The sequence below is a fragment of the Solanum lycopersicum genome, chromosome 4, assembly GCF_036512215.1.
Source record: "Solanum lycopersicum chromosome 4, SLM_r2.1".
In the NCBI taxonomy this organism is placed as follows: Eukaryota; Viridiplantae; Streptophyta; class Magnoliopsida; order Solanales; family Solanaceae; genus Solanum; species Solanum lycopersicum.
In genome coordinates this window covers 64,341,589-64,355,057 of record NC_090803.1, presented here as the reverse complement: position 1 = coordinate 64,355,057, position 13,469 = coordinate 64,341,589, and the positions used below count along the sequence as shown (strand labels likewise).

The window sequence follows — 13,469 nt, the reverse complement described above, 5'->3', positions numbered from 1 at the left end:
TGTGTGTCAGTCTCATTTGTTTTCTAATGTGTTCAAATGACTTGAAGTAAAACACAATTATTTTCGAACATTTTCACTATCAATTGGACTAATGAGTTCTAGAACAACATATGCATCTTCCATCAATATCCCTAACAAAATCAGGTTGCACATCAACCAATAGTATTTAAAAGGAACAACTTATGGGTGGTTCAATGATTTAATTAGGAAAATAGCATAGTTGAAGTTCCTAAGGGGAAAAATCCAACAAATTTAGAAATTTGTTTATGTATTTGGTCTTATAAAATAGAACTGAACTATATATACACTCAATTATATATGCTGGATATTATATTATGTAACTAAAAGTCTCAAATTTGAGTTTTGAATATTTTTAAAAAAATCATATTTTTTCGTAATTGGGGCCTTACACAGGAATAGCTAATTTTTTTCTTCTAAATTTTAATAGTTAAGGGTATCAATTGAATGAAGTCACAAAACGGGGGGCTTAAATTGACATATGAAATGTTTTTGGGAAGAAAGTCGAATTTAACGAGAAAATAGGGTTAAAAAGCATCTACATTAAAAAAAAAAAAAAAAAGTAGCCAATTTTTACCATCCAGCACGAGAAGTTTCACTCCCCTTTGTAAATTTCAGAGAAATTTTTGGAAGCTTTTCTGAGATCAACAAACCAGGTGTCTTCCTCTCACTCGGCTACTGTGGCTACTTCCTTCGTCTTCTTCTATTTTTTCGTTCTCTCCGAAACGCATCGTAGTCTGAGAAATTTCATCAATTTTTGAGCGGCGGAGTCAGCGGTATCAAATCTGCGTTGTTGAAAGGAGAGTTTTCATTCATAGAGAAGAAGAAGAAAATGCTAGGGGAGGGAGCCCAAACCCCTAGTCGGTGAGTTTAATTTGAGAATTATTAGCTATACTTTTACTTTCCGTTTATCTAATTAGGTTTCGAAGGATTGATAATAATGGATATTGAGTCGACAAGACATATAAGTAGCTAGAGATTGAGAATATGTTTGCGTTCATGTGATAGATTGAAGAACTTTTTTTGTATTTAGGTTATTTAATTAACAAATAATATATTTGCTAGTTGCTAAATTGATTTGACTTGCATTGTGATCCTGAAGATGCTTGTTAGGAGTTGAATCGACGTTTGGATGATAAAGGCATGCAAATTACAAGTAGCTGCAGATTTTTTTTGTGTGTGATTACAGTGTTTATTGAAGAGATATTGAACTTGCTAAATTTATTTGACTAGCATTACTATTCCGAGGACACTGAGTTAGGAGTGAAATTTGTGATCTTGATATCTGTATTTGGATTAGACAGCGTGCAAGTAGCTAAGAGATTGATTATTTTTTGTATTTATGTTATGTATTCAAGAAATAATGAACTTTCTGATTGTTCCGACTAAACATAACAATTCAGAAGACTCTAATGTAGGAGTTGGAAAACATACAAGTAGCTCGTACGTTGAGATTTTCTTGTTTAATGTTATATATTGAAGAATAAGGAACTAGCCAAGTTAATTTGACTGGCATTATGATCCCGAAGATGCTGAGTTGGGAGTTGAAATTTGTTTTTTTTAAAATCTCTATTTGGATGTAAAACATACTAGTAGTTAGAGAGTGAGAAATGAGAACTTTTTGTGTTATGTTATTATTGGAGAAATAATGAACTTGCTAAATTTATTTGACTAGCATTATGATTGAGACTGAGTTAGAGTTGAACTGTGTGCTTTTGAAATCCCTATTTGGATTAGACAACGTACAAGTAGCCCGAGACAAGTTTTTTGTGATTATGTTTAGTTATTGAAGACATTATGAACCTGCTAAATTGATTTGATTCTTTGACTAGCATTACCAGTGGGAATCTGCTGTGTCAGGAATTAACTGTTAGGAGGTGAAGTATGTCCTTATGTTTTTCCTCTCTTTTTTCTTTTTGTCTCGTGGTGTTGTCAAATGAGATCTTTGTTGGATGTACAAGTAGCTAAAAGTGATAGGCTTTGAAGTTTATGTTGTCAATTGAATGAAATTATAAATCTGCCAAGTGAATTTTGCAAGTGTAGCGATTCCTAAGATACTGATAGTTGCTTATCAAATTTGCATGTGAAGTGTTCATTTTGGTCTTTTGGCACTTCCCTCTGAAATTGGGTAATGACATGATGAATTTCTGATAAGCATTTCATGTTTTCAAGTCAATATGGTTTGAACTTCCTTTGGAAAGGAACTGATTGTTATGCTTTTACTTTGGTTGAGAGGCATTGAATGATTAATAAGAATATTCAAAATGGTTTTGTTTTGCTCCTCATCATTGGTTACTTTCTTTATTTTCTAGGTTTATGCGATACTTTATTATGAATCTCTTAAGAGTATGGTAGGGGAAGTGAAGAGTGTTATATTGTTCGCTTCTATTTGTGTTTGTTTGCCTACTCAAATTCAAACTCCATGCAGATCAGAGTTGCTATGTATGGTGAAGAAGAATTCAAAGATGTTAGGGCAAACCATAGTGGAAGATGAAACATCAGATGTTGAAACGGATCCACGTTTCTGGCATGGCGTTATGGATGTGTATTTCATTCGTGGAAGGGAGTCTAGGGGGCGTCAGGAGGATGATCTTGTATTCTTTGTAAAAAAATTGGTACACATCTTCTCATTTTCCCCTTATTTTAGGGTTATAAGTTGCAACCTGCTGAATCTGAATAACAGTTTACTGAAAGTGAATTACTACGATTATACATATTTTGGTGCAGCATTTGCAGAAACATGGGTCAAATGAAAACGAATCTGCAAACTCTCCATACTTTGTACGCAGGTGGGCACCTAAGGTAAAAACAGCACAAGTTTTTCATTCAGATGTCTCTGACACGCGTAAAGAAGTATTTTCTTTCATTTAAGGTGTTAATCATTTGAATGTATGATGTATGTTCACTCGACTGTATGATCCATATGGGCCAATAAACTTGGAAATTTGTATGAATCATCAAGCTGAGTCTTTTTCTTCTTTATATATGTAGACTGTCTTGTTTAGTTTAATTTGGATTTTAAGCAAATCTCTTGTCCTTGTTTCACTGTACTTACTTTAGGTATATTTTAACGCCACACGTGTCAAAGAAAAAACTCGAGGTGATTCAAGATTCTAGATTACGCCTGAAATAGGAGCTGAATCCAAGTAAATGGGACTGGAAAATAATATCTAGGTTATGAAAAGGGGTAGATGTTGGACATGCTACATCTTAAATTAACTGTTGCCAAATGCTACCTTGGGGAATGATGGTGAGACGTTCTTATTTATCCGTCATGCATGATAAAGATGAATTGTCATCTCTCAAAAGAGGCAATACAGGAGTGGTCCTTCTAAATAAAGGCTGGTGGTTCATCAATGTGCAAACTAGTAGATAGAAATACTAGAATTTTGTAAGTTCGTTGTAAAGCTGTAGTTATGTTTGCCTGATGATTTGACTGTTTTGGTTCATCACTCTACTTGGACCATAAGATAGTTGGGGATATGGATTTTCAAGATTGTATACTAGTTATGTTTTTGATGAGTGCCAGTGACCATTGATGTTGCAGTATGCTATGAGGAATTTTTACCTTTTTGTGTTATAAGATCACGCAACACTAAAAGAACTTGACATTCTTCATCCTGCAGAGTGTTGTACTGTTTCTTTTTGCATTCATTTTGAGGTACTGTCTCACTCTCGTTTTTAAGTCTATTCCTACAATTTACATGTTACAAGTATCTCATTAACTGGTTAAGTACCCAAAGAGCCAAATTCATACTGAAAAGTTAAGATAATGTGATCGGAAAACATTTATCCAGATTCCATGGTCACTTGTCTTCTTTGGAATCTTCAAATATAATGTATTCATGGGCATCCTGAGTCTAGATTGATATCATCTTAGAGGACATATACTTCACTCCAACATTGATGATACATTTGATGTTAACAAATTTATTTGACAATTGATATAGAGATTATGTAATTGATAGAGATGATTGTTTCTCTAGCTTTTGCTTCGATAACCTAGTAGTTTAGTTTGAAGAGAATGAATTCAGATTTGGTTTCTACATTTGATTGTGGTCACATTAAAGGTAAGATTGATCAATAACAATTGGAGTTACTGGGTTGGTGGTTAGATTTATGCAGGTAAACATATGTTAGCAATGTAGGGATTAGTTATGAGGAAATTTATGTATTATTTTATGCAGGGATTAGTTATGCATGATTTAGTTATTTATGTATTAGTTATCTCACCGTCTATCTTGCATAAAATAATACATAGATTCCTTCATAACTTATACATGTATTAGTTAAGTGGGTTTCTAATTGCAAAGCAAATACCGTATTAATTTTATACTTGAATAACTCACTTCCTAACCAACTACCAGAACATGGTATTTAATTATGCTGGATTTCATACTTGCGTTCAACTCCAAGCTAGCTACCAAACGACCCTTAGTTATTTATCTTCATCAGAATATACTAGATAGTATTAGATGTTTTCAAAGGTGACAAATTCTATTGTTCATTGTCTTCATGTCAGTTGGATGACTTAATTGGTGCAAGTGCATCAGATGTTGATTGGAGGCGCTCCTTTTACTTGAACTTAATTGCTCAAACTTCTTTTAGTGTGACGGTTGCAATTTGCAGGTACTATTCCATACTTCTCTTTGTTCCATGATGTAGTGTCTTAATGTTCTACTTCACATGGTTGTATGACTTTTGAGTTTTTTACTTTGATTAATAGGGAATACTCAGGAAAACATCTATAAAATTTTTGAGTATCTTCTCAAGATATTTCTGTTTGTTTTTGGTTCAAAGAGGATTTTCAGCTGTAACATTTGCCAGGATATTCATTGTCATTGTATCATATGTTTATGCATCAGCTAAAGCATAACAACTTTTAGTATTCTCTTTAGTGATTTTCCTTCTTTTTTTTTTTTTTTTGGTTTTGTGCTAGTCAACAGGTCCTTCAGAATTACCAGACTGGAAAAGACCGGCCACTATCTCCTATATACAAGGCAAGTATGCAGATCAGAAACTTCCTATTAGTGTTCATACTAATCTGATTCACTTTACTATTCAAGTAGTTATTACATAAAACCTGCTACCCTTTTTTATTATTGTAGAAAGCCAAGTAGATCTTTGTGACATGTTTGGCTCCTCGCGTCTCTCTAATTTAGTTTCATCCCTTAAAGGTTTTCATTAGTGAAAGCAAATGGTTGTTCTTCTTTTATTTCTATACTTTTTCAGGTTGTCAAAACAGTCTACGCATCTCCAAGTCGTATCAATTTTCATTTGGACTCAAGAAAGGTAAGTGTGTTTTATATCTGGAGATCCATATGACTGCTTTTATGCTTGATATAAATGTCTTCTAATGGCATTATAAATATATATTCAGGAAGTAGAAACAACCTCTGCCTACCCAGAGATATGTTTTGCAGTTGATGACTTCGATTCCACTTTTGATGCAGTGGTAATATATCAACTCCCAGACCACTTTTGTTAAGTTGCTATGTGGCTTAATATATGAAAGTCATAATGTAGTGGAAACCTTTCCATACTTGACTTTTATACGCTTTACTTGAGTCGAGGGTCTATTGGAAACAACCTCGGTAGTCTTTACCTTCACAAGGTAGGGATAAGGCTGCGTACACACCACCTCCCTAGACCCCACTTGTTGAATTACAATGGGTATTGTTGTTGTAATAGATTATCTGATCAGTTAATCACCCCGGGTTTTTCATGTTTGCTGAATAGAAACTTATTCTTGCCCCCTTTCCCTTATGTTGTTGAGAGGTATTCTATTCTGCACGTCAAATACTTAACCTTTTATTTGCATTAGACCTGTAAAATAGTTACACCTTGAAGGATCACGGGTGGTCTACCATTTTGCATGTAATCTAGATGTTAATCACTCTTTGGTTTTCATTCACATTTGATCTGTAAGAAAACAATTACATCTTGATGGATTGCAGTAGTCTATCATTTTGCATGCAAAATCTGTGTAAGATAGGCATTTTGTACATCTTTTGTAGTTTCAGACTGTAAATACCTTCCTTTGATTGTACAAGCATTCTGTATCTCTAGTTTGCTTTCATGTTTGACATTGCAAAATTCTAGAAGCTTTTGTTACATCTCTCAATTTTTGCCTCATGCTCATAGAGTCCTGCAAATCATTTTTGGCTACTTTATCATTTCTACCTTGAATTATAAAATCGTTTATGAAAATCTCTGATTTATATTTATTAATTAAAAAATCAAGGAGTATGAACCCCTATTCTCTAAGGCTTGAATTGTCAATAGGTGGGATAATCCTTCAGTTAGTGACTTAGTTTACCTTGATGTGGAATAGATTTGATGGCCTATACCAGTTTAATCGAATGTGAAGTTGCCATAAATGACACCCTGAAGGAGCAGTAGAATAGATGACATTGAGCTATTAATTCTTTTGTTCCCCAACTGATCTCTTGGAAAGAACAAATGTTGCTTAAAGTTTTTCTGATTCCCCCATTAAATTGGGAGAAAACATGAAATCCGAGGCTGCATTCCACGAAAGGGCACAAGTGTGATAATCAGCATTGATCGCTAAATTAACACTCACTTGAAAATAAGTTTGAGCAAACTTCTTCATTTACTTTTGATATAACTAGTCACTACTGTAGAAGCACTGCAAATTATGTTTCTTCAGGTCTTGACAGATGTTGATCACTGCTATTGTGTACTTTTAAATGCACATGATGGAGCTGCATTTCCAAGGGAGAGAATACGACAAGACTGCAGTCCTGCTGATACGTCAAGTAGTGATACAAGTTCTGGAAAAGCACCAACATCAAAGGTTTGAGAAACTGTTTGCTCTATTAGTGAATAGTATTTATAATTCTTGCTTTACTTTGGTGCTTTTAGTTTGTAATGACATGACGTAAAAAGTAAACAATAGCACTGAATAGTGAATTCTACTTTATTATTTCTTGAAGAAATGGAAGGTTATGGAATATTGAATTTAGTATAATTGATACATATTTCTATTTATCATGCAAAAAGTGTTCATCTATTTACCTGCCTCCTAAAGGGAAATTTAAGGAAAGAAAGCAGCTTAGGAATATGTTTTCTCTAGTCGAGACACAAGAAAACACCATCTCTAGGTTTCTTTCTCATTGGTTCTTTTAAAACTACTTTGCATTTTCTTGACTCCATTAACAAAGTCAATCATTTCATCAGGAAACAAACATCATCGATGAACTGCTTGATTCACTAAAACTCTTTTAGGGATGACATATTTGGTCATCTGACCTAATTTGACGTCTTAACAACCACAGTCTCTACAGTAGTTTCTTATTTCACTTGCACAGCTAAAATTAAGCACTTATATTTTACCTTACAGATGTTTGATAGAATTTTCTGATGATTTTTTCTCTTGCTTACAAGCTTCTGACAATGTATTTTGAGGTCCTCATATGTTGGATATTGTGTTTATTATGTATTTAGCGTAGACTTGTAGTTCTCATGAAGATTTAGTTGTGAAGTTGTTGGTGTACTAACAGCTTTTAATATGATTCCAGATTACTCTTTTCTCAGGCTTCGTTAGCTATCAAATGGTCCGAGATGCATATGACGGTAAATCTGCTGTTTCGACATGTGGTCTTCAGTATCATACAATAATTGTTTATCGTTTCTTGTTGTGACGCTACCAAATCAATTTTAAATGGAAACTGGTGAACCATCTGGATTGTTCCACTTTGCATGTCCTGATGCACTTGTTTGTAGTCCAAACTGTCCTGTTTAGCAACTAAGATGAGGTGTTAGTACTGTAATACTTATTGGGAACTATTGGAGTGTGAGGATTGTATATCATGATATGACTGTACGAACTTAGATCCTCTCTTTGCCATAAAAAAGGGTACTAGTTGAAAAGTTATTTAATGGATGAAATGACACATCGATAATTTGATCTCATTTATAAATGTTTTTCAACCTCTTGAAACTTTTAAAAGTTGGATAGAATAATATAATTGGTGGAATGGATACCCTTTCTGTAATATATTGCATTATCTTAGTTGTTGTCTTCTTATAATAAAGTTGTTTGCTTATTTATCCAAATAAAATAAATATTGTAAAACGGTAGCAAAATAGTAAGTCTCACATGAATTAGGAATGAGGGAGGCGTATCATTTAAGGAATTGATGTCACAACTACACCTCTGCATTGCTGGAGTTAAAGTCAAAACAGTTGATATAGTAAATCATCAAATTTCAATTGCAAGGAGATTTCCTAGTCCTTTTTTTCTGGCAGTTTCAAGAGGAAAATGTATTCTGGCAATCTAATGTCAACTCCTTTTATGTTCACAGCTGGAAGGTCTGGATTTGGGAGCCTTCTTTCTCTTCATTCTGTCGGGAAAACTGACAGGATTTACATGAAAGGCCCCGGAGGACGCGGGGAAGTTGAAGTAGCTGTGTCTGGTGTTGTAGGTAAACTGAAAAATAGTTACTGCTTCATCATTTTGTATCACAAAATTTGATCTCTCTTCGTGAGGTTGTGTTATTTGATTTCTTGTCATAAAGTTGGTGATTGGTCAATTATTTACAGAGTAACTTATTATATCTTCTCAATTTTGCTCAGTTGATTTAGAAACTCAAACGCTCCAATAACACTAGCAGGGAATTCATCTACATTTATTGGGATAAATATTTCTGAAAATCTTAAAGAAACCTGAATCTTGTGATAGCAACTTTTGTGCATTGTAGTGGGTCATTCCGTTTATGCTGTCTTCTGTGTGAGCTAGAAGATTTCATTTGATACGAGTATGCATGGTAACTAATCACTTCGGCTGCAACCAAATGCATTAACAATAACAACATACCCGGTGTGGTCCCACAAGTAGGGTCTGGGGAGGGTGGGGTTGTATGCAGACCTTGACCTATCTTTCTGGGCTAGAGAGGCTGTTTACGATAGATCCTCAGCTAAAAAAAATATCAATTTTCATATGCAATCAAATGCTTTATTTAGTTTAATCTGTTTTCTTCCAGCCCTTTGAAATGGTACTGCATGATGGTCTCCCTTGTATAGATTGATCTATTTAGACCTTCTGCAAATTAAATATTCGATGCTTTTACTTCTGTGTATCAGATCAAAGCAAGCAGGACTTGAGCCAAAATTCTGTAGACCACGACTCGAAAAAAGGATTAAGCTTCAGTGCAGTTGTGCGACGAGCTGCATCAGTTGCATCAGAGGCAGCAAAGCATGCATATGCTGCTGCCTCTGCTACCCGAGATGAAGGAATGATCCCTCTAAAATGCTGCTTGATGTCTATATCATTACCTTGGGAACATATTGCCCATGATCTTTTGTTCAAGGTGAGAGCTATTTCGATTAGCACAATGTTCCTTCATTCACATCAATCTGTTTGGTTATTTTTTTCACTGGAGCTCCTTTCATGAGTAGACCTCTGAATGAAGTTTCTTGTTTCCATTTCAGGGAAGTCCTCCAGTTAATCTGTAAGAATTTCGTGGGTTTCAGAATAGGCCTTTTTTTTAACTCCAGAGATGGAGAAGACTAAAGAGCATCACTGAAAGGTGAGATAGCTGCTCCATTATGAAACAGAAAAAATGGTGATAGTATGTATATAAGTTTCCACCAATCCCGATCCCCGCTCAACATTTAATTTTCTTCCCATGCACATCAACTTAGTACCAGGGGCGGAGGTAGAAGTCCTGATATGAGTTTGGATGAACTCAGTAGCTTTTGCTCAAACTGTGTATTTGTGTTAAGAAATTCATTAAATATGTAAACATTAAATTTTAGAACTCAGTTATATTAGCACTTGAAATAGTTGTTCTATAATTCAAAAACCCATAAAGTTGAAATCCTGGCTCTGCCTGCCTATGAGTTAGTAGATATCCGTCTAGCTCGTGTTGAATTGGCAAACTGAAACCTGAATCTATATTTGGGAGGCACAAAAATCCGAAACAATGGGAGATTGGATTGGCTATTAAAGTACAAAGATCACTTATTGACAGTTGAGAGCATGTATGTTTGGGTTGATATAAGATTGGAAAAGTTTGTGATTTCTTTAGATAATAAGTGGAGATTCCTTTGCCATTGTAAACAAACATTTTCAACGCGTATGTTTTTATCTTTTATCTTTTTGCTTATTCAAATATAGTAGTTTGTGTCAATTTGCTTTCTTTCTTCGTTTAGAAATTCCTTTTTCTGGTACGCCAAATTGTCAATCTACACCATCAAACTCTACATAGCTTAGTTACAAAGTAGATGATTCAGACTCGAGTTGTAAAACATTTGTTCCACCAAGATTTTGCACTATTTGTAGATGTATTTTACCAGGTACTTGCAAACTTACGGCACTTGGCCACAAACTCGGCCTGGTTCAATTTTCTTTTAACACTCATTATTTCTCATATTTTAAACGTTCATCATGACTTTTTATGATTATTTCTTGCTGGAGAAGAAATGATAAATGAATAGAAATTTTAACTTTAAACTAGGCATTTTATTATGTAGGTACTGTCGAGTTGTCTCCCTTGATAAGAGTCCCCAAGTTGGGCCAAGATAATGCACAAGTAGTAAATGGTAGCTCTTTCTTTATGACTTTACCGTACTTAATCACATGGAACCTACTAGCTACCTAGCTAGCTTTGAAACCATTGGGGAAGAAATAAAGAGAGTATAATTCGGGCACCGACATGAGTTGTGATACAACGATGAGATTATTTATCTTTAATCAAGGTTTTCGAGTTCGAGCTCTGACATGCAAAAAAAATAAATTATTGAGAGTGTCACTAGTACCCGATTTGAATTTAGTTGGGACTTTAATATAGACTTTAGACGTAGACATAGGAAACAAAAAAAAAGGTATAATGGGGGCAAGTGCCAGTGTTAAACTTTATTTACAAAATGAAAGACGATAACAAAGCCAGAGACTGCATGTTAGTGTCCACTATACTCATCATGGGCTGGTGTTATTTTTATTTCATTTTTGTAACATGGACAAAACAGGAAATAACTGCTAACAAAGAAAACTACCTCAACTTCCACAACTAGAAAAACTGACTTTGGGAATGGGAATAATCTTTAATTTATTAGTAATTTAAATATAAACTTAATTAATCATTTGTTAACTTAGTGCTAATGCAATCTAACATACAAAGACAAACTTTGCTTTTGTCGACAACATTATAAAACTCATTTTTTGATTAAGGAAACAACATGATCATACATTTTTATGTTTAGTGCAGCTTTATTATTTTGCAATTACACAGCCACAAACAGAACATGTTCTCCACAAGATGGATAATCAACAATTAGTATATGTTAAAAAGTAATGACCAAAGAATATAGACAAATCCTATTTGAGCATCCATCAATCGGGAGAATCTTTTGTTAAAAAATAAATAAATTTGGGTGTTGTCTCGATCAGTTTACACACGTCTTGACTAGTTCATATGAGACTCACCCGGTGTATACACCCTTTGGAAAAATTAACCTCGTAATTTTTTTTTTTGCCTCTATTAATATTTAAATTTGAGATTTCATGCTTCTCTACTCTTCACACTTCATTGATCACTAAGCCACGTTCTTGGATGTCATCAATTGAAAAAAATCTACGTGTATTGGATAGTAAGAGTAGACATTGTACGATATTACAATTATAACAAATTCAGTACAACCTTACACGTGATATCTGGAGAGTGAATATTTGTTCTTTTTAGTAAAAAGGAGTATAGAGTTTCATAGCATGTCACCTTGACATTGTAGCCTCCAATTTCTCAACTCTAACTAAGACAATAACCAATTAGACCACATATTTCTTTTATTTACCATTTGTAAACTTATTATAAAGAATATATTAACCCAATAGAGAGTTCAAGTTTTATATATTATTAGTCTAAAATTCTTTTACTCCATATTATCAAGTTACCCAAATAATATCAACTTTTTAATTTAATATGAGATTTATAATGTTAATAGTTAAGGCAAATTATTTAATGCAATAATGAAAGAGCACATATCAATGACTTTTTCTTTCATTAATGCTTTTTAAACCTAAGTATGAATTGAACCATGCTACAAGATTAAATAGGAAAGTAACTTGTACCAAAAATAGTAGTCTTTCAAAGCACCAAAGGACAAAAAGATAAGAATTTATAAAAATAAATAAAACCTTAAAAAGAACAAGGCACATGGGTGTCCAAAATTAACCAGTAATAACTTTATTATTTTCTTCTGAATTAGCACATGAACAAGGTATTTAATTGACTGACTCTACTTTGTTAATTCTCTAATCTCATTTGTTGTTTCACCTTTTTAGTCTCATCCTTCGTCATTAAGCTAATCTTTTCTTTTTCTTCCTTTACATTTTTTCTAATTTTTTTAAAATTTTTTTAACAAACCACCCCACTACAGTGTTTAAAAAAAAAAAAGGGGGGTACTTTATATTGCTAAGGATCCATCACCATCAACTGCCTACCAAAAAATTCTATGTATATATGATTATACTCTTGCTTTTAAGATGATATTTTTCGATTACGGGCGGCTTATTAATGTTCGGAATTTAAAGTCAAGCTTTACTGAGGAGTAATATTATTTTTGTACGGGAAAAAGAGAGAAGAAAAAACATTGATATACAATTTTCATTTGAATGCCCTTTCTAAAGATTCGAAAGCTCTTTATTGAGATCGTATCAAAAATTCATTTATCTTTTTTTTGTAATAACTGAATTCGTAATTTTTAGTTGACATATATTTTTTAACCATAGTTAAAGAGACGGTACGTGTAACTACATAGTAAACATCTAAACAAACAAGTTTTAGATGAATACAATACTAAAATTTTTGTCAAAGACTCTCTTAAAGAAACAAAGAAGAAATATAAATGCTAGAAGTATACTAAAGATTTAGAGGTAAATGTTAAAAGTAGATTGAGTATTATATGGTAGAGAAATCAATCAAGTGCTTCTTTATTTTCGACTAATTAGTAATCTATTTCTTTTATATGATAAAAAAGTTCTTTTAAATAATACTTCATTATTTTCATTAAAAAAAAAGTGGAAAATATAACTTATAGTTTCATTGATACTGTAGGTATGAACTCTATTATGTCTATCGCTCCCTTTTCTTCAAATGATATAATTAAGGAAGCCGAAGTATGATCACCACCTTATAAATTTTAAGTAGATATTTATATTTGCATAAAGTTGAACGAGTAGACATATGAGGACATCAAGTAGGACATAAATTATTGTGTAGGATGTCATGCAGGATATGTATGTCTATTTATCTGACTTTATACAAGATTAGGTGTACTTGTGCACACTAAAAGTCGGAGGGCATATATATGAATTGAAGCCTTAAATAACGTACTTAATTTTTATGCTTTTCTAATTTTTTGCACGCTTGATCGATATTTACACCAAATTAACGAATAATTTGTTGATCACTAAAACAATAAAATAATTC

The 13,469-nt window shown here is 33.3% G+C and overlaps 1 protein-coding gene across 1 annotated transcript; it reads left to right on the top strand.

Annotated features, from left to right (window-relative positions):
* The first annotated feature begins 563 nt into the window (after nt 1-563).
* On the top strand, nt 564-10,172 carry LOC101252981 (uncharacterized). Its single transcript, XM_004238022.4, has 12 exons — nt 564-882; nt 2,447-2,633; nt 2,746-2,820; nt 4,541-4,647; nt 4,958-5,018; nt 5,251-5,310; nt 5,399-5,473; nt 6,689-6,835; nt 7,560-7,614; nt 8,346-8,465; nt 9,124-9,350; nt 9,472-10,172. Exons 1-12 carry the CDS (start codon nt 851-853, stop codon nt 9,493-9,495), a joined length of 1,170 nt encoding a protein of 389 aa, XP_004238070.1. The 5' UTR covers nt 564-850; the 3' UTR covers nt 9,496-10,172.
* The last annotated feature ends 3,297 nt before the right edge of the window (nt 10,173-13,469 follow it).